General features: G+C 44.9%; 1 protein-coding gene and 1 non-coding gene across 2 annotated transcripts; both read right to left on the minus strand.

Annotated features, from left to right (window-relative positions):
* Positions 1–2,551: 2,551 nt before the first annotated feature.
* LOC131282819 (scavenger receptor class B member 1) lies at positions 2,552–19,317 on the minus strand. Its single transcript, XM_058312361.1, has 10 exons — positions 19,188–19,317; positions 11,236–11,327; positions 10,992–11,149; positions 9,775–9,913; positions 9,475–9,678; positions 3,693–3,948; positions 3,489–3,617; positions 3,286–3,404; positions 3,094–3,219; positions 2,552–3,016 (listed from the first exon to the last, which is right to left on the minus strand). The coding sequence occupies exons 1-10, from the start codon at positions 19,315–19,317 to the stop codon at positions 2,552–2,554; spliced, it is 1,818 nt and encodes a 605-aa protein (XP_058168344.1).
* LOC131283264 (U12 minor spliceosomal RNA) lies at positions 18,629–18,811 on the minus strand. Its single transcript, XR_009188754.1, has one exon. It is a non-coding gene; the product is annotated as a U12 minor spliceosomal RNA (small nuclear RNA).
* Positions 19,318–21,004: the final 1,687 nt, after the last annotated feature.

Below are 21,004 nucleotides of genomic sequence, written 5' to 3' on the forward strand. Positions count from 1 at the left end.
CAAAATTATTTAATGAATGGTTTTTCAAAGTTCAAAGTTAAAAAATGTACGTAAGAGGGATAACTTAGTTCTTTGGTGGCGTAGCATATCCAAACTGTACGTACTCAATGAAAATATCAAAAGAAAATTTGCAACTGGGGACTTGGGTCGTGGGTTATCCTGGAATTGCATCACTCCAATAGACGGAGTCTTTGGATATGAAATTATAAGTTCCCACACTTGTGATATGCTTTCTCATACTATAGGGCACAGAGAACGAAAATTAATCGCAACATGTTCACTTAACTCAACCTTCCAAGACGACATACCTGAGGTCATTATACGTTACGCAGTATCCGCCTAACATACTCGCTGTAATAAGCAACAGCCTTTCTAGTCGTGACGGTATTTTTCATTCATAAAATCCCTCAAAACGATAGTCGATCGTGCTCGATGAAACAAGTGCTACCGAAGGCGATTGACGTCCGGTTTTCTCCCTCTACGTTGACCGGAAGGCGGTTCGCCTGACACTGGGCTAAACCGTGACGTTCCTAAGGTAGGCCCAACGCAAGCGCTATGACAAATTAGCATCCACTCCCTCGGCATGTGCACAAACAATCACCGGCGGGTGCTAGAGGTGACGAAAGGCACCGCAAACACGGGATTGAGTCGGAAACAGGGGCCAATCATGCCCGGGATCCTATCTCGTTCGAACGCAGACGAAGTAATTACGCGCAAAGTCGACGCCAGGGCAGCCCGTGGTGCTCTTGAACTTGCCTGTGCCGCGCGTGAACGCGGTAATTAGTCCGATCCGGTCAAGCAAAGGGAAAGGAAGTGACCCATAAGCTCCCCCGAGCTACGGTTCGTATCATCTGCGAAGCCACGTGCCCTGTGGCATGTTTACTCAAACTGGGCCCGAGTTCTCGCGTGGACGCGTTCTGCTCCCTTCGTTAGGGATCTAATTGCTTAATTGCCGATCGACGATGATGAGTGTTTCATACAACTAAATCACCTCTTACAAGATGGAGAACTGTATCATTATCGTTTGAAAGCTACAAGCGAATCGTCGACGAAATCCTACCTCCTCCTGGTAGGATTTTGTTGCCAGCAGCAAAATAAGTAAGATGTAAGTGAACCACGTGGTACAGGGACTTAAACAAACAGCTCAGTGCCGTTATGATGTGGGCAAAGTTTGGAAAGCAAGATGTCTTATCTAGGCTTAGAATGTGCTCAACACTTCAAAGAGCATTTTGAAGGGGAAAATAATTTCCAATAATTACATTTCAGAGCACGGGAGGGCTCTTGCCTCTTGCTTTGATAAAGTAATCAACTATGTCAAAAACAAGTGTTTATGACCTTACCAAGCTCCTACACCTGACAGGAATTTTAAATATGGAAATATTGAGATGATCCTGTTTTCATTAAGATTAACTACGTCGATATTGGTTGGAATATTTTCAGTGGAAATACACCGCTTTTTCTAAGTCAGCAATTATTTAAATCCATCGGTTTAAAAAATCAGAAACATTCAAATTTATTTACAAATGAATAAAACGTTTATCTCCTATTTACATCTGTGGTACACGTTCGTGGGATAAAATTGCATAACTAGCTTACACGTTCTATTAATTTCTAGAGTAAACCTACGATTACCAACGAGTTGCTGCACTGTTGAACGTGAAACAATCGCAGTTAGATAGCATCTTGTTCCGTTTCGAATCCTTTTCGTCGACCAATTACTCCAAATACTTCTTCCTAAAAACCGTTCCCTGCACTTTCGTGCACAATGTGATATGTACACGCGCTAGCCATATCAGCCAGCTAGGCGGGCGAGTAAGAATTAAATGAGAAATATTTTCAAATGGCTTACGGAACCCTGTCGCGTACCGATTGAGCAAATAATATTTCGCCTCCGCTGCGTGGAAACCTCGTACCGTCAGAGCTTATTCTATACTGGGCTGAGCATTACTTTTTTCTCTTTTCTTGACGTTTTTTTTTTTGACTTGCGGTACACTTTAGACAACTTTCTTTGAAACTATTCCCTAGACGACCGCGTATGTAGATAAATTTCCAATGCTCTATCCAATAAAAGGTTGTCTACCAGTCGCGCCTCTTAGTAGAAAGAAGAGTTTCGTTTCTTCCGCTGGGGGTTTCTTACAAAATAGTACAATGAGCTAGGTGGTAGTGGATAGATGTTGAGCTGGAGACTGAATACGATGGCAGTGCGTAAAACGGTTGACCGCTTCACGACGACCCTTACCACTATGGGGCGGAGAGAATGGGGAACCGGAGGGTTTTACTCCACGAAGTACAATCCTAAATCTTATGCGAACGAGCTTCGGCGCAACGCTCGGTTAGAGGTAAGTAGATAGACGCAGGTAGCAAACGACGAAACGTAGTTTAACAAATAATAATCAGCAGTCTCTATCACCGTTTTGGAACGAACGTTGGTGGTTCGTTCCAAGGAAAAGTTGAAAATCATTGTATAGGAAGCTAGTCGATCGTTATTTTTTTCTTCTTTAACATTAGAAAAAGGCGTTGTTCGTGCTGGTCTTTCCCCGCAGCGGTCCTCCTAGGCGGGCGAATCCACCTCCGTCAATAGACTTTGGTCCTTCGGTTGAATGTACAGATGATGATGACTTTGCAGCAGGTTGTGGTTGTGCAGCAGGTGGTTGTTGTTGATCGCGTGGGCGTCGGCGGCAACCGCACTGGAGCCGGTATCGTCCACCTCGTCGGAAACCGTCGCCACCGTACCGTTTGCCTTCAGTAGGATGTAGCTGTCCCGGTGCAGTATCCGCTGCTGACCATTGTGGATCAGATGGCTACCACGTCGCAGCGATCGTCGACCCATGTCGATCAGCTCCGTCGTCGGATCTTCGGTGAAGACGAAGTTCTTGTACGCCCGCACGAAGACGTATATCATGGCGAAGGCTCCGGTCAGTATCATGCCGTAGGACAGGATGGGGAGCGCCGTCGGGGCAAACACCGTTGCCAGGTAAATCCAGCGTCTGATGGGAGGCGTTAGCTCACTGACACCCTGTAGCATGTGCGGTAAGACGATAAAACATTAAACATTTTCCACCCATTGCAGACCCACAGTTCCGAGCCGCCTACCTCCTCGAGCCACATGATGGGAAATACGAAATCACGAAAGTCTTTGGTTGCCAACACGTTCGGTGCTTTCTCGACTAGAATATTGAGCTGCACTCGTACCTGACCCTCCAGCGGGACGCCCAGTTTCTATGGAAGAATGGACTATCGTTAGTATCTCGCATTACGCGCCATCCTGACGATGGACACACTTACGGGTTGAATTTTGAAATACGTTTTGTGCTTCTCCTCGTTCGGTTCCAGTCCTTCCACGGCGTCCAGCAGTTTGGGATCGGACTGGAAGAAGTGCGGGTTCGAGATGTAGACAGGTGCGCCTATAAGAGACAAGTACATCAAGCCGTTAAAAGGCTGTTTATAGTAGGACCTCCCAAGGCGTTATATTCGGCGAACTCCCTCACCATATTGACAAGGACTGATGTTCTGCAACCCGTGGTACTTCTTATAATCCGAGTGATCAAAGCAGCTGTTGTTTTCGTTCGGTGGCCCGTAGGAATCCTCCGCAAGTGTGTACAGATCGGCCGCTATGCCTATCGAGGCGTGGAAATTAGAAACCAAAATTGAGACGTGCAATCTACACAAGCGGGTTGTTCTCCCACACATACCATCCTTCTCGACCGGCTCCCGGTAGACCAGTGGCAACGTCCGGCAGAGATCCTTATCGTAAATGTACACTGTGTCCTTGCCGGTGATGTCGCGCGGTGGAAAGAAGCTTCCCTCCGACGCCTCGATGCTCCGGCACGGTTCGCCGTCCCAGTGCGGCAGATGGTCCAGGCCGTTCAGCTTGTCGAAGTAGCCGAACTTCTCCATGCCCGTGTGTCCGGTGTGCATCGTCGCGTACTCGGTGAGCGTACCGTTTCGCTGCACGTTTCGCAACATTCCGAAGCGTTTGGTGCCGGGTTTTGGGGGGTTTGCAACAAAATACGACAAATGGTTGGGGTTTTTGGTTTTTATGTTTGATTAAAAACATAAGAAGACGAAGAAAGAAAAAAACGGAAAAAGAAAAGAAAACGGGACGGTTGTTTTGGATTGTCAGAAGCGCGTCGGTGAGTGGGGAGGGACGAAATAAAGGTATAAACAATTATAGGAAAAACAAATTAAGAAAAACACAAATAACAAATGGGAAAATGGGAGGTGGGTTTTGGGGGAAAAAAACAAGCAAAATGTCAATTAGTACATGGTTTGAGAAGGTAATACATGGTTAAGGATATTGGTTTATTTTGCATGAAAGTATAAACAATGCAAAAGCGAAGGATGATGAGTTCCAGAACCGATGAAGTGCATTGTTCAATCTCAACATAACATCATTCGCTAAAGATAGGAAAACCCATTTTAGTATGTATTCCTGAGGCAAAACGCACCTTTTAGAATTTCTTATTGAAAATGCGTTCTATGAGCTAAAAAAGTAGTTATCCTGTACGCGTGAACTAAAATACGTGTTTTTGTATAGCTCTACAGCGAAATAGAAACAAAACAAGAACATCACTGGTTCGAACGTGTTCTGATGTAATTTCGCTGATCACTTCGCTGAGAAATCAACGGTGTAAAATTCGCTGCTTTTGTACATGGCATACATAGTTTAGTCAATTAGAATCAGACATTCAAACTGCATGTAAAAAGTAAGTCTCGGTAAGTATCCATAATTACTCGGATTTATGGGGGCATTATGCACTCCGTAGGTCGGGGCAAATTACATCAGTTTGTAAACAAACCACAACGAATTCGAAATAAAAATGTCGAATAATAAAAGCATTGAATATCATTTAATTACGGTCAAAACACAGGAAAATTGGAACTTTTCAATTGAATCAAATTTGGTTATTTAAGGAGAGTGCTTCTTTGTTTTGCTGCGTATTGCTCCTTTCTTATGCTGAATTTAACCCTGTACTGTACTGGGGCATTTTGCCTCAACCAGATTAAGAACTATCTAAAATGCAACGTTTTTTTTTAGAGTATAAGGCAAAAACTCCCTAACAGGTTACTACTTTAAACCTTAATGAACCAAATGAGTTGATAATATACACAATCACTTAAGGGGCACGTATTGCCCCAGGAACAAGCTACCATTATCGCGGGTCGACATTTAATTTCCCAGTTCACCGTTTGTTCCGTACGGTTTCAATGATTGCTTGCACAATCGGTAAACGTCTGGAAACGGAAAATTCCTTCCCTGGCTATCGTTACCCCATGGGAAATTGTTTTGGTTTATTAAAATTTGTTGCCAGTTTTTTATTATTATTTTTTATTCGTATTGTAGGGAGCAATTCAAACCTGGAGTGGCCGGGAAAAAAAGTTATGCAATAATTGCGGTATTCTAATAGGCATCGTGTTTTCCCACTAAACAAGCAAAACAATCGGGATGCACTGGACACGCTTGCTTAAATTGATTTCCTCTAGCGAAACTTATGCAATTCTCGACCGTGGGGTCGTCTCGTATCAACTTAGCATACTTAGTAGATGGAAAGTTTCCGCACGCACACACAGACACGCACGCCTATTGCTATCAGGGTGATAGACGCGTAGGTGAACTGGTTAGCAGCTGAGTGAGGGATCGATGGTGATCTGTGGAGAAGATTCTAAGTACTTCCTGCGTGCGGGACTTTTTGACTACTGATCTCCCTCGCTGAGGAGGTTGGAATATGTAAACCGTAACAGTCACAGCTTGTTTTGCCAACACGCTAATGCGGGGAATTTTCTCACGCTTACTGATCGCTGGTATATCAACCGTTAAAAAACGGTAACCCGGCGGAGTCGACGGAGAGGCGGTAAACATTTACAATTCGTTTTCCATTTCCATTAGGTGGCAAACTTGCACGAGGTGATTGTTCAGGCCGGGTTCTCCATACCACTCGGTTCACCTGGCGCTCCATTTGGCGATTCTATTTAAATCAATCGCCATCGAACGATCTAATGCGACCGACTTTTATGCAGTGCCATAACTTTTCCTCCGCTTAGCTCTAGTCCCCATTAGCATGACAGTCGGCGGCCGTAGATTGTCGGAAAAAAGCGGAACAAAGCTTAAACAAAGAAAGCTTAGACAGTTATCTCAAGCTCCAGAACGTCCTTCATCAGCGCAACGATAAAGTAATCGTATGGGCGAGACAAATGGCGGAACGGGGCGAGAACTCGCCATCCTGATGGCCGTAATCGAAGCGCCGCGTGAGCCCTGTTAACGATGATTCATATACATTGTAGGGTAAGTTATTTTATCGCCCTCTTAATCAGCATATAATACGACGAAAGGGAGAGCGTTTGCAACGGCGCCGAGAGTGGGACGCGAGCGACCGGCTTGTAATAATCATTTGTTTACCTTTACTTCCATCCTCTACCGAGGGTGGGGAGGTGGGATGGAAGTCTGACGAGGCTCACCTTCTTACGGAGGCACCCTCGAGACAGCATCCACGCCACGTTTGGGTCGGGCCGACTTCAAAGATCGGCTGCTTTCCGAGCAGTTCGAGCCCTCCGGGGCGCTTCGGAGTAAATGGAAGAAATACCCGTAAAGCCACGGCTCTTTGATACGCTCCATCGATTCGATGAGGCCGCCCGCGATTGCCCGGAACCCTCCGGCACGATGTTAAACTTCTCGCCCGTTTCTGCTCGGAACGTTTTAATAAGACTGTCCCGAGCAACAATTTGATGGTGGGAAATTCAGGCTCACTTTCATGCATATTTTGCACCTCCTCCAAGGTTCTTCCTTCGCCGGCCATCAATTGCGCCGGTGCCTCTCGCAAATTGATTAATATCCTTTTGATGGGCTTGTGTGGGTTTGTTTTCCCTCCACCAGTTTGATAACCATTAATTCTTTCGGTATTTGGGGGCTTCAGGCATTCAAAGTGTGGCCTAAATTAAAAGAAGGGGCTGCCTATAATTAAATTTAATTTCTTATTAGGATTTTTGATTGATTAAACTTTTTAATTTCTATCTAATTATAAGGACATTATTCTTTTTCTAGGTATATGATAACATCGTTTGAATTGTTTTTTAAACACTTCCGAGGCAGACAATTTTGAAATTTGACACTTTGACACTGTTATATTCTTTGGCTCTGGAGATTAATAACATAAACTTCGACATCTTCAATGACACGCGCGAGCTTCTGAAAACACCGACCAATCCGATGATTTACGACTCGACAAAGCGGTTTGGCCACTTCTGGATGGGTTTGTTTGTGTGGCTTCCCTTGCGTTTGCACCAAGAGGTGAAACCGCCCAGATCATACCGATAGGATCGAAGGACCACCGTAAAGCTGTCTGGTGGCACCAATGCCTCGACAAAGATCGGTTTGCGGGAGTTCATGTCAGTCCATTAGCAAACAAGCAAACCGCCGGCAAACAGAAAAATAAAGTTTGTCTATCGCAACGGATCAATCGGGTGCAGGAAAGAAATCGTCAATGTCGTCCTACTCGCAAAAGTTCAATGCCAACGAAAAGTGCCCAGGTTTGAACTTCCATCATTAGGATCCTTGGAGGAATACTATTACATCGTTTAAAAAATGTTCTGATGAGATAAAACCCTCTTACAGTGATGTGTTTACATCAGCATAAAATGTACTGTTGCAAAACAAATGAGGAAACGCAATGAGAGGGAAATAAAGAGCGGCTGTGGAAGCATATGCATGTGTTGTTTACATCCCCTGCGTGATACGTGCCTCCCCGTTGCGACATACACATGCCGTAATCGATAATTGATAGGCCGACTTGCTACAGCCGCCCGCGGTCAGGGTCACGATCTCTGATGGCGGTTGTTATATGTTGGACGGTTGTACCGATGCGTATCTTAACGGTGTTATCTCACAACCGACCGGTTGCAACTCGATCGATGGGAATCGTAATGATTTTATTATTTTTAACTGGTGTAAATGGTTTAGCAAGCGATATGTGCTGATCATCGATTGCACATTTCCCACGTACGTGTGATGAAAACAAATAAGGTATGGCGCGCGTGAAACTGGAGCAGTTCTCGAAAAAGTGCACCATGATTCACACGCCCGTCGGATACAAAGTATTTCGCTGATCCATGATGCTGGGGCCACGAAATCGGACGTTGTGCCCCCTTATCATTTTCCCCTTTCCCACCATGCAAATATGCGTTCGCAAACATGCGTCGCAATTATAGTGGAAATATTTGCGGCACATAAATGCACACCTGTCGAACATGGCGTTTAACACCGCGAAAAGTAGCAAGAATGCGAGATGGTTACTTTTCATAATGTGCGTGCGAGGTGGTGGGGTGGTACGTTATGACACAAGGTTTCTAGAAACTGGGAAAATCCCCTTTATGGTGGAGGGTGAAAAGCGAAAAAAAAATGCTCTGGCGATCACTTCCCAGCGGTGTTCAATTTCTAGTTCCCACTGGGCACGATGAGAACGGCTACTGGCGATCAATGCGGCAACAATGGGGGAATGGAATAATGCGGAAAATGAAATCAAATTTCCTCCTGCGCGAGAAGCACACCGGGCCGAGACAGAACGTTCATGGTTTGTTCATGAAAAATTCTCCAACACACAACACCTAATCTGAGGTTCGTACAAGAACGTTGGAAAAGTCAAGGTTTTCACGCGCGAATGGTTTGTAAAGTAAGGTTAGGTTACTCATGAAGGTGTAAATCCATGAAATGCCGTTTGACGTTTGCGGTATCTAAGCCCGTGCCCGAAAGGTTCTTGGGGTAAGCAACATGGGGAAAATGGATTTGGGAACCGCTTGTGGCTTGGAGGGGGACTTTTTGGACCGTCGCAGGAAATGCCTGGGAAATGGTTAAAGTAATCCAATTGACACTGGAGTGCATTGATGAAGATGGTGGTGGTGATGATGATGATGATAATGATGATGCTGATGGTTTAATGAAGACGTCGATGAGATCAGTATTACCCGGGATGCCTGCAATGCATTTTGAAACATGGAGAGAGAAAGAGAAAGAGAGAAAAAGAGACACAGAAAATTCTAAACAAAAAGAAGAGAAACTCCGTAACCGTAACAAAGAGTGGTTCAGGCCACGCGTGCCTCTACACTACTTCCGGATAAGACCTCTTCACCGCAGGGCCATGCTTTCCGAACGGAGGTTTGCTGGATGATCGGTACCGGCCATGTGGAATCGAGTGCTTCAATGAACTTTATGACTAATGACGACGAATGCTGGTAATCGGCTGGTAAAACCTCCCCACTCCCCCTTCTCCGACGGGTAACGCTAATGATGACACTCATGGTCGTATGGATGCGATGCTGATGATTTGATGATTGCGAGAAGGAATTGTCCAGGAGTGTTTTTGTTCATTGAAGTCTAGGAGTCTGTGCGGAAGCATGATCGGCGGGAGAGTTTTCGTCGAGGACCGCAAATCCTCGTCTTCGGTGGTGGTTATGGACAGAAATGGGCGGACGAAAATGACTTACCCCATTTAGCAGGCCCATCTTTTCCATGGGCCGTCGGTTTCGGGGGTAGTATCGATGGGCCAGACTGACGAGCGTATCGTCGTAACCAAATACCAGCTCGTCTGCCGTCAGTGAAATGAACGGTTTGTATTTGGTCGCCGTTAGTACGACGGAGATCATTTTCGAGACTATAAACGAGATGTACTTGCTTTGGGTCGAGATAGTCTGTTGAAGGATGGATTTTAAAATTAAGTTAGAAATGACCTTCTGCACGTCTACAAACATCAACAAAATACGTTTCGAGAGAAATAAACGACTTACCAGCAGTGGAATATTTGGTGTCGTAATTCGGAGGTTCTTGTCTACGCTAAGCTCAGGAACAAACTGCAGAATCTTCTTGTGCTGGTACGTAACGGTGTGGTTATCGTGAAACTTGATGTTCACTTTCTCCATATCTTCCCTGGTGAGATGGAAATCGAAACCGAATGCATCACAAGCTGTGTCATTAGGAAGGAAGCAAACAATCTAGACACTGTTCGACAGGGCAGGACCACCATGCAGGCAATACCGGATGGCCCTGATCTTCCCTACATCGGTCATTGAAATCGTCACTGTACTGCGAACTACGTCGCTCCTCGTTGGTCAGCCGGCTACGGCAATTAGCTGTCTAATAAACTAATCCACCGGAGCGACGCCTTACACGGAGTGGGGATGCCTTTGATGCGTACTGGTACGCTTTGTTGAGAAGGTGTGTAGCTTGGTGTGGCATTCTACACTACAAAGTTAAAACTTGTTGTACTTGAACGGGGCCAGCGGATACATTGACCGATGAACTCCTGGGACTTTTGCAGCCGGAGGCAATCAGATGACTAGGCGATCTATTTGGGATCCCAACACTTATTCTAGTTTTAATTTGATTCCGTTGAAGTAGGTGTCTTTACATGATCTATTTCCGAACTGATAGGTTTTTAATGGGAGATAATAATTTCTCCTGTTATAATAATTTCAAGAAGGAGTATTTCTGCGAATTTACAGATAGCGATCTGCTAACGGCTGTAGAAGCTCGGGATTCCATGAGTCGGTGATTCCTGGCCCTTTTGTTTTGTTTTTCTCTTTCGAATGTCGATGACAACAACAAACAGCCGTATTAGCAGTTGGAATGAATTAATTGCACCAAAGCACCACCTTCTCTTCCCTGAACCGGAGTGCGAATGTTCTCGTGCACTAGAAAACTCTCAGGGCGAACGTAACCCCTAGCGGATGAAATCGGGAATATCCACTATTTTGTACAACACCCTTAATGAGTGTTGAGTGGAAGATAGCATCCGGTAGGAAGGGAAGTAAAAACGTGATTGTTAACGAGGCCCGGGACACGAGTTTGATTGAGATTTACGATCAACCTGTTTGCTGTCAATTCTACGAATTGCTGCCGCTCCCATTGATTGAGGATATAAATAGACATTGGTGTACTATTAGGTACACCGTGCACCAGGGGCGCGTGTAACGTATTCTAATTTTAATCGCTTCTGGACACTTACCTGTACACGAACGGTCCTACTTCAACTAATTTTGGCTTTTCACCGGCAAGGAATCCCTCCGGATTTGTAACGTTAAAAATGTACACCTTAGTAAGCCTAGTGACGCCCGGACGCTGCCAGTAATGAAAACTTATCGTACCGTTCCAGAGTCTCAGATTCTGGAAAAGGAAAACGCAAACGGTGGTTGTACTAAAGATTCTGAAATTTTCTATGATTTAGAAACCGCGATCTAATCGATCCTTACCTTCATGATGAAAATGTTCAGCCATGGAACGGAAGATAGTACAACGCCGGCAATGAGTGTGACAATTCCAAAGACAATCACCGCGATACGATCTGCGAATAAAATAAAGCGCATACAACCCAGTGAGCAGAAATACAATGAAGAATTATTTTTAGAAGTCTTAAAATGAGAAAAAAGGTTGAAAATAGAAAACCTAAAGTTTGCAATAGATTTTTAAGTCAATAAATTTTACAAATAAAACACTCAAACATCTTTCTAAAGAGAAGTATCTGTCGACTTAGCTGGTAGTTTTGACCATTTTTTAAATATCTATTTATATATTCACGCCAAAGCATTAATCAACCATAGGGTGGAAGCTGACAGTCCTTCACCATGGCCTAATCTCACCTATCGAAGGGTGATTGATGACCAAAACCAATCGACAAAACCCTACGTCAAACGGTCAAGCAAACCCGTTCCTTGTGTTGCCTTTGTGCATCGACTGGTGCATTTGTGCAACGGAGCCAATCCTACGCCACCGGCAGGTTAAAGGGCAACTCAGCAATGGTACAATTTAATTACCGTACGGAGAAACCACAACCACATAATCTTCCCTCGACGACGACGTTCAAGAACGTCCTAATCCTAGGAGTGTGTGTTGCTAAACACGGAAAGGTTAGCTCGTGATGGAGGGGAAGATTAACCAAAGAAACCACCTCCGGAGCTCGGCGGGATATCACCGGTCAGACGGAAAGATGTCTTGCGGATGGAGACAGTACCAGGAAGTGCAAAACAACAGCACATACGTCATCCGGAAGCAGAACTCTCCTTGCTTTGTTGTGTGGTGTGGAAGGATGTTTGCAAGCGTTAGATGCAGTTGGTGCATTTACATGTACGTACTCGGATTGCACTTCAATGGAGAAACGAACGTCAGAGGGGATTTTCCCACGGAATTGTGGAAGACGCCCTTTGGAGCAATTTACCACATGCACAGAGGGAACTCTACTGTTTGCTTGAGGTTTGCTCATCCCATGGTTAAGTCATACAATGATTCTCGACCATCCACTAACGAAATGTGATTCCTTCTTTATTGTTTATTCAACGCATTAAAGGCTTTGATGGTAAAATAGTTGGGGAAATCAATTAGTTTGGCGTACTCTGGTTATTTAAATATAACAACAGTGTTTATAAGCAGGTAGCTTTGGACTGATACTTGAAGTAGCTATTTTGATAAAATTTATCCCTTATAATGTATGTTAGAAACCAACTGGTTCAACTGACATGTTTTCGTATTACAGTTGATGTTGCTTAATTTAGTTAACTTTATTGTTAATTCCAAATTGGGCGTCGGTAGATTTGATGAGAATTTGCACAATACTGGAGAAAAAATCATGTATCTCATTTGGGAAAGGACGTACATAACTTAACAAACCTACGATGTCAAATTAATTTGTTGAACTTACTTACAGTTACAGTCACAGATTGTTTATTTCTTATTTTGGACATAATTAGAATCCTATTACATTGGTTTTAGATAGGTTTCGGTTTACACCACAAACCTATACGTAGAATATTTTGCGCAATTTGAGCAATTTGCGATTTTGTTTTGTTTTCTGTGAGGCTGTCTGCGAAAGTTTAATACTCTTCTAAGCGTATGCTTGTACTTGTAGATACTTTCCATATTATGGAGTGATGAATGCGCTTATCAGTACGGTGTGTAGATAGTTATAATTGATGAAGGTTTGATCAAATATTTTGGAGAGGCATGCGGCTTAGTGGAGTCAAATACAAAAGAAGTTTATTTGATAAGATAACTGCACATAGCTTATCTGGTTTACACATTACACTGCCATCTTAATCAAATGTCTGAAGACAACTGAAGTTTCCTGGAAAGATTTTTCCTGTTGCAAGAGTACTTGTTGCATTCAATTGCTAATTTGATGTGAGCGATGCAATTCTAGGTACCAACCATTGTAGTTTAACACCATAAAAAATTGTACCCGTCCAACACCTATGCTTGTTAATGAGCAGGTATGCAAAATGCCACATCAATCGTCGTCCTTCGCGCAGGGCACTCACGGAAGCGATCGAGGGGTAATTATCTAAGGCATAAAACTCCCTCACTTGATGCTTTACAACCGTGTACTGCAATTTCTCCCACATTGTGACCGGTTTATAGCGACCATGGCGATTGCTATGGAAGAGAGCATTGATTTCAGTAAGCACGCTACCAACGATTAGAAAAAAACGGGGCGTCCCTTAGTCCTTTCGAACTTCACGGTTAGCCTGGGGGCCGACATCATCCAGTTGACCTCCAGCTGGCGAACTTAATAGGTACGGTCACACGAGACGAACCCTGCTCGAATTTGGACGCTCGGCGAACCTTTTCTTGAATGTGTTAGTGAATCGAGCAGAGTTCGAGAACCTTTTTCGAGCAGAAAAGGTTCACCGATTTTGGTGGATAGCACGAACCTTTGCCGCGAACCTTTTTGACGTTCCGTTCGATTTCCCCATTTGTTTACAATGCTTACTTTGATTTATTCTTACCAACTATCAATGAAACTACATCAAAGATTCGTTACGTGTGAACGCTATAAGGTTCGGCGAACCTTTTTTTGGCATTCGTTTGTAATAGTGTGCGAAAGGTTCGCCATCAAAGGTTCGTCTCGTGTGACCGTACCTAATCGATGCTAATCCAAACGCACGCAGCTCCCAGCACGATCGGAGACCTATAATCATATCGGAACTCCCGCAGATCGGGTTGGGTTACCGCACTTAAAAAGGGCACCGTTTGCCCTTGCACAAGGGTCCACTTGTGGTTGAACGTGTTCCAACCGTGTCCTCGAAGATCCAAGTTCCCGTTGCACAGGCGACAACAGCGACGACGACACCGAGCAGGATCAGTTTGTGTTACCGTAACCTCTGGTCGGGTGTCGACTAAGCGGCTATCAGGCTGGGTCTCTTCAGATCTACCAGAGCGCATTGCGTTAATTGAATAGTAATTACATCAGCCCCTGCGGACTGGAGTTTCAATCCCAAACCGTCAACTCTTATTGCTCGCAGATTGAATGTCTCGCGTTAAGTTGCACCCACCGACGACGACGACGAGAATCAGGACGAGTGCACGTTGTCCGGCGTGCGTTTGAGGCAGCTTCAAACTGGAATCGAACGTGGCATAACGGTTGGGTGCGTAAATTTTCGGTTATATAATTGGGCTTCGCAAAACAGGCTTTAAACAGGTCAGGTATTGCGTGGCTAACCCACGGCGGGGGATCCAACAAATCAAACAAGAACAAATGCCGCTTTCCTATGCATCCTTTTTCGGTACCTCGAGGGAACGCAGCAATGTTGTGGTTCGTGATTATTTGGCAAGTGAAATGAGGTTACCAGTACAGGTTTGCCTTTCTTCCCGAGGTACATTTTAAGGTCACAGCTTCTCCACTATTCAGCCATGTTTCGCTGGTTAACGCAATAAAGTTGAGGTTATAGATAAATATTGGGACTATTGTATCAATGTGAAATCCATACCAGTTCTATTATGAATAATGTCAGTATTTTTGTGAGACGAAAAAGATAAATCTACTCGTTAATCTACTTAAGAAATAACACATCACGATTTGAGGTTCACCAGCTGTTCGTGTACGTTAGCTCAGCGGGTTGCTAATCACCCTGTTTAACGCTCCCATATCCCTCTGACATCAACTCCGGGTTTTGAAGTAAGTGTCGGAGAAGGTTCGTGATACTCTCGGCCTGACCGTGTCTCCCGGAGGTGTTTGCAGAAATATAGCCAACGATCACGTTACCGACGATCGTGTTGAATGCAATCGATTTGTGTGACCTACCGGTTAGACTCGCCTGCATCCAGCAAGGCAGCTTAGAAGAAAGGCCAGTTTCATTACGTTTCATCAGGGCTCGACCTAATCGAACCTTCGTTGGTCACGATGAATTCGCCATATGGTGTCGAGTGGCCGGTTTTATTCCTCTTTTTCATCTCCACCAACTATCTTTCTCCTTGAACGGTGTCAAGTTAAAGCTCCGGCGTACGTGCGTTCCATCGGCTCGAACTGGTGCTGGCCGCCTCTGCATCCTTCTGCTTTTAAGTCGGAAAATGTCGGCCCAATGCATACGGCGGCTGGTACTGGGACGGGTGGGAAGTGCATACCGAGAGCGGGTGCCGATCAGCAAGCAGTTATGTAAGGTGGATGAATGATCGGACTGCTGCAGAAACATTTTCCACCGGACCACAAACGGCAGCTGCATTGACCGGTTTCCCTAGAGACTGGTGCATTGGGTTAGCGTCCGCTGGCGCTCACCGGTGTTTCGGTTTTCAGGTTAAAGAGCCGATGCATTAGATCGATCGGGGAATTGCCCAAGAATTTCCCGCGCGTGCTTTAAATGGTTTGTTTACGATTTAGCTCGCCACGTCGCGTTACACCGTTGAGGTGTGTGTTTTTCTACCAGCAAGTTTTCTCACAAAGTTCATTGCTCGAAGAGGTAGCGGTGATAGTGTAGCGGTAGATGATGAAATTGTGCCACAGCAACTTAGTTGATTGATTCTTCTGGGGCTTTGCTCTCATGGCCCGATATGAGGTCGAGTGAAAGTGAAAATGGAATTATTATTTTCAAAGATTACTGAAAATTGCAGCTTGAGTAAAGAATTCAGCATTACCGTTACAAGGTTTATAGAAAATGCTTGTAACAAAGATATATTCCAAAATAAATCAACTAGGTATTTCATGCATCAAAAGTTAATCAGTGAGAATAATCTAAGGTAATTTTTTTTCTATTTAATTCTCTGGGATGTTTGCTCTTACTCTTATCTATTCCTCAAACAATAATCGCAGAAGAATAAAATAAGTTGATTTGTGAAACAATTGGGATATATGTAAACATCGATTATAGTAATATAGTCAAAAAGTACACATTTAGTCTCCTAAAACTAAAAATCCGAAATTGTTTACATCTCAGCTTCATGTACTATTTTAAAATTGTAAAAACATTTAAAGATTACAGTTAATGAAGTGTCAGACGAATTTGACAATCTTTTATTAAAATCAAAACTGTTGTTGTTAGTTGAAAGCTAGAAACTGCTTAATAGTCCAAAAGAGTAATTTTGTGTTACTATAAACTAAATAAAATACTAAAAATACTAAATAAAAAATACTATAAACGACCTTTAGATAAAAAAGAGTGGCGTTGAAAACTGAGTCTTGTTGTCAGCAGCGTATATTAAAATAATTTTGTGCGGAATTGTATTTAACAATCGCATTGAACCTTGAACGCCTAACTAACTTATATAAAATGTGTAATTAATTATCCAAACATGTGCCATATTGTGACAATGTTGCGGCTCCAAACCAGCGAAAGCGTACGCCATCGATAGTTGATAGTGTGTTTGAATTTAGCAAACCGCAAATCGCAGAAAAACTGCTAACTCATACGCCAAACAGTTGAACCCTAGTTTGGCTTCCAGCAGGGTGTCCAGAATGTCCCCTGTTACCGTGTGACGACAACGAGAATCGGATATGGGACGTTTGAATAGAGCTAGGAATTGAGGGGGCCCCGGCGTATGTGTACACACACCGCAAGTTCCCAGCGTGGCGATTGCTTCGGTCGCGTTGGTATTGGCGTGGCACAGTGGGCGCACTTTCGCATCGCTTGACGTAGCCCATCCTTTGCGCCAGAAGCTCACGTTGTCCAGTTCCGTCGGTTCCGTTTGCTTGCGATGATCAAATATTTGCCCGTAATGTTCATCATTTCGAGCGGACTTTGGAGTTCCCCGACCATCACCGGTGGACCGGTGAGCAGACGATCGCCAGCCCAGGAGCATTAATGTAATGAACAATCGTCATTAGCCGTAATTTGCCGAACGAGGAGACCGTCGGCCAATTGGACACGGTCGAAATTGAGCCAGAACTTCACCTACCTAACCGAAATATGACGCCAAAAGACCCATATTGGATGGAAGTACGGAGCATCGTGAGTGTCTGGCGGCAGACTGAAGGTCAGTCCACCAACCCAACACCTCGGTTTCGGTTTCGGGAGGCTGAGCAAATATGCGTAGAGTACGGAGAGGAAACTCATTCAGGTATCCGGTCCGAGAATTCGATCGTCTGGTCCGACGAAACACATCAAGTGGCGCACTTCACCCATACACCATAAGGCACCAGGCGGGATCGGAGATGATGCCGATCGCTTAGCAAATTTTGGCAAGATGGTTGAGCTATTTTTTGCTGTGGCTCCTGTTTACCAACGCGATCATTGAGGAGGAGAGAGCTGCACTTAGCTAGTACCCGCCAAATGTGCGCAAAGAGGCCATGCCGGGATGCTGGGGTGTTAATTTAATTCCACCGATCATCGCACCCGAGATGGTTCATATGTTGGGTCGATGCTGATTTGATTAACGTTCTCGCGAGTCATCTACCCGAGCCAAGGAAACCAGCGGGGAGTAGCGCAAAAAAGGGGATTTTCCAAACCGAAGTATCTGTAACTGTGAAGTGTTTGGGCGCAAGATCCTCCGCCCCTCTTCAACTCGAGGGCTAATCGCTGCTGCCAACTGAGTCAAGAGCATGTTGTCCACGCTTTTAGCGTCATCAACGGGTTTTTTCTTCCTTTGGTTCTCTGTTCGGAGGATAAAGAACGGTTGTTGTTCCATTAATCGATTTTGGCAGGTGAAACGTATCCATGTCTAAATCAAGCTGCCGTGCGGGGTTGTAACACCCCTGGGGCGAGCGGCGCGGATTAAGACACGTACCGCTCAGAGTTTAACAAACCACCGGTTAACGACCGTAGGTGTGTCTGAGACCTTTCAGTGGCGGTGTTCAACTGGTGTTGATACTTTGGAACAATTCGATAATGATGGTTCGTGGTGAGGTTTTCTTGTTTTGTTCTAACTATATAATTAGGATAGTCGTATAGAACATGACTGCGAGCTCGATTCGAGGGCTAAATGTGCAAATTGTTTGGAACGAGCCGACTACAAGGTTGTGTTGAATCACAGTTTTCATAATGCCATTTACTGTAACACTGGGATAATTGATTTGTTATCTTTGCTACCATTTAAATTCCTCCTTGAAGGAAATGAAGGATACTTTCTAAAGTAAACAGATGTCGACCTTTCAGTCGTTTGACAAAATAACAAATCCACTTTGCCCTTTCAAAACTGACTGTATTTAATGGATTCGGCAATTTAATAAATCCTTCGTAAGCTCGTGTGAACATAAGCAGCAGCCGACAACACCATAAATAATAATCAATCTTGATGAAGAAATAATGTAATGTGGTACACGGTTGTGAGACAATGTATTTACAGGTAGTGTTTAATTTATGTAAAGAATTTAATGAACCATTTTCCTTCTTAGTTGAATCCCCATCCTTAAATCACCTTCATCACCACAATGGAACGATGGAAATGGAGGCAGATCGCAATTCTCCCAAGCATCCTGCAAAAGTAGGCAGGACAAGCTCGAAGGGACGACCTGTGCCTCGACAAAAATTGCGCCTACCGGGAACGCCATTGCTGGTTTTCCCATTGCGAGTAGGCAGAGCCAAGCGTCACCAAGGCTCGTAATTTTCCTTACTCATTAGTTTAAGGCACGAAGAGAGAGAGCAAAAATGGAGCGTTGCGATTGCGCAGGGCAATGTTTCGATAGCGACGCGTAAATTTGGCCGCAAAACCATACAAATGTTCGTACCGCGGCGAGCGCTGCAGAGCTCCGCGTTTGAATGCGCGCGAAAAAACGACCGTTACGGCACCGCTCGCGGGGTTTTCGATATTTTATTTAATCGCAGCCTTGTTATCAAGAGTTGTAGCGTTAAGATTGGTTTCAAGTACTTTTTGGTGTTAAAAACGTTTAGAAGATAATAATAAAAACAGAAAGTATAAAAAATTATACCATATTGCAAAATATCAACCGATTCGGAATGCGAATGAAATCGAAATTAAATTAAATAGAAGGAAATACTTCACTCACTGTTGTTGAACTTCGCTCCCTGAGAAATGAGCATCGATAGCGGCGTCGGACCGCCCTGGCTGGGCGGCAGACCGAACAGCTGATTGCTAGCATTTTGTCCGACTTTGAAGTAGTTTTTGTGCAATCCCATCGTATCCGGTGTTGCTGCGTCGTTCCGGTCGCACTACTGCCGACGGGGTGCGTTGTTGAGGGCTCGGGTTGTGGCGCGGTTCGGCCGGATTGTGATGAATGACGTCGCCGGTTTGCTCGTTACTGTTCGATGGAATCGGTTGGCGGAGCGCATCTACTACTGCTGGTTCTCGGGGCGCTGAGATCTGAAACGGAACAGGAACACAGGCCGGTGAGGGTCGATGATGTTTGAGAATAGCTTAACGCTAGTTATGAGAAGATAAGATAAGGAGGTGTGAATGATTCGTTTTTGTTTTCAAATAATGATAACCCTTCCAAGCGGTCGGAATTCAGCCGCATAAGCAAACATTCAATCCGGATGAAACATCGACAGGGCGTAGATCGCGGAATTCGAGGTCAGCCCGGTTACATAACCCTGCCGAGCACCTACAACCGTCCGACAGTTCGCACCTTTTTTTCCGGCAACGTGAGAAACATTGCGTACACTTCCCATCCGCCGCCGGTGGATGCTGCGCCTCGCCATCCCGTTGGAGAAAGCAAGAGGGTACTTGCACACAACAACAACAAGACCACCAGGAGACCGGCGCAACGTACGAGCATAAATTATACACCACTCTCCCCGCACCCTTCCTCTTCCAAACGCGCTTGACCCGAGTGCGCACCAAAAATGGACCACTCGGTGCGTTGTCTTTATGTTGATGTGACCTTGGCTGCTCATGCCGGGAGAAGTGACATCAACTCACACGGTTAAAAAGAATGCCGATAGCCAAACGAGCGCGAAAACAGGCACTTCAGCCCGTTGAGACCGGTGTTGCTTTATTATTATTAACATTATTATATTTCCATTAACTCCAAGTTGGCCACTTGGAGCCACTTTAAGCGGGAGCGTATGAAGACGTAAACCATTTTTTTCGATCTTCGGTTCAACTGTCAGTTGGCATGCGATCACGTTGACACTCCGACCTGACCTGCGTTGTTTGTTCAAGTCAAAAAGTGCCCTACATCCTAAAGGGAAGAGAGTGGGTGCTAGTTTTTCTGTCCACAGTTTCTTTGGCCTCCTGGGAAACTGATAGTCGTAGACGTTCGCGTTGGAATGGCTCAATTTTGTGTGCTTCGAACGGGTCAGGCAAGCTTCTTTGCTAGTCCAACCGAACAAAGGACTTTCTGGGTTGAGATAAAGCGAGGGGTTTCTTCACTTTTTGGTTCGGCTTCACTACGTGATACTCGGGGGTCGCGTCAGCAAAGCTCGACAGCTCGAACCAGTGCGGCCCCTTGTGGGGCGTGTTGGCGAAAAGGTCACTGCAGAAAACGGCAACCACCGGGCGTGGACCGGTTGACCGTACACGAAGCCCGCGTAAGCCGACACTAAGGACGATAATTGCTACGGTAGGATCATAATTTCAGGCGATAAGTTTTACAGTTTTATTCCGCGTGTGCGTGTTCTCACCCTGACCATTTATAACAATTTCTCCGCCATACTGCATGCAATGGCGGAAAAAGGGAGGACAATAAATGGACGCTGGGAGACAGCAATTGCTGACCCGCGCCAACGTTTTCGACTATTGATTGTAACGACGAAGGAGGATAGGCAACGTCTCGGCGTCAAGGGACACGCTGCTCTTACTGGGTGAAGGTGAAAAGCTTTTGCTTTCTTTAATATAATTTTCTCCAAGGCGAGGCCCAGGCAA

Source organism: Anopheles ziemanni, chromosome 2 (assembly GCF_943734765.1).
Source record: "Anopheles ziemanni chromosome 2, idAnoZiCoDA_A2_x.2, whole genome shotgun sequence".
In the NCBI taxonomy this organism is placed as follows: Eukaryota; Metazoa; Arthropoda; class Insecta; order Diptera; family Culicidae; genus Anopheles; species Anopheles ziemanni.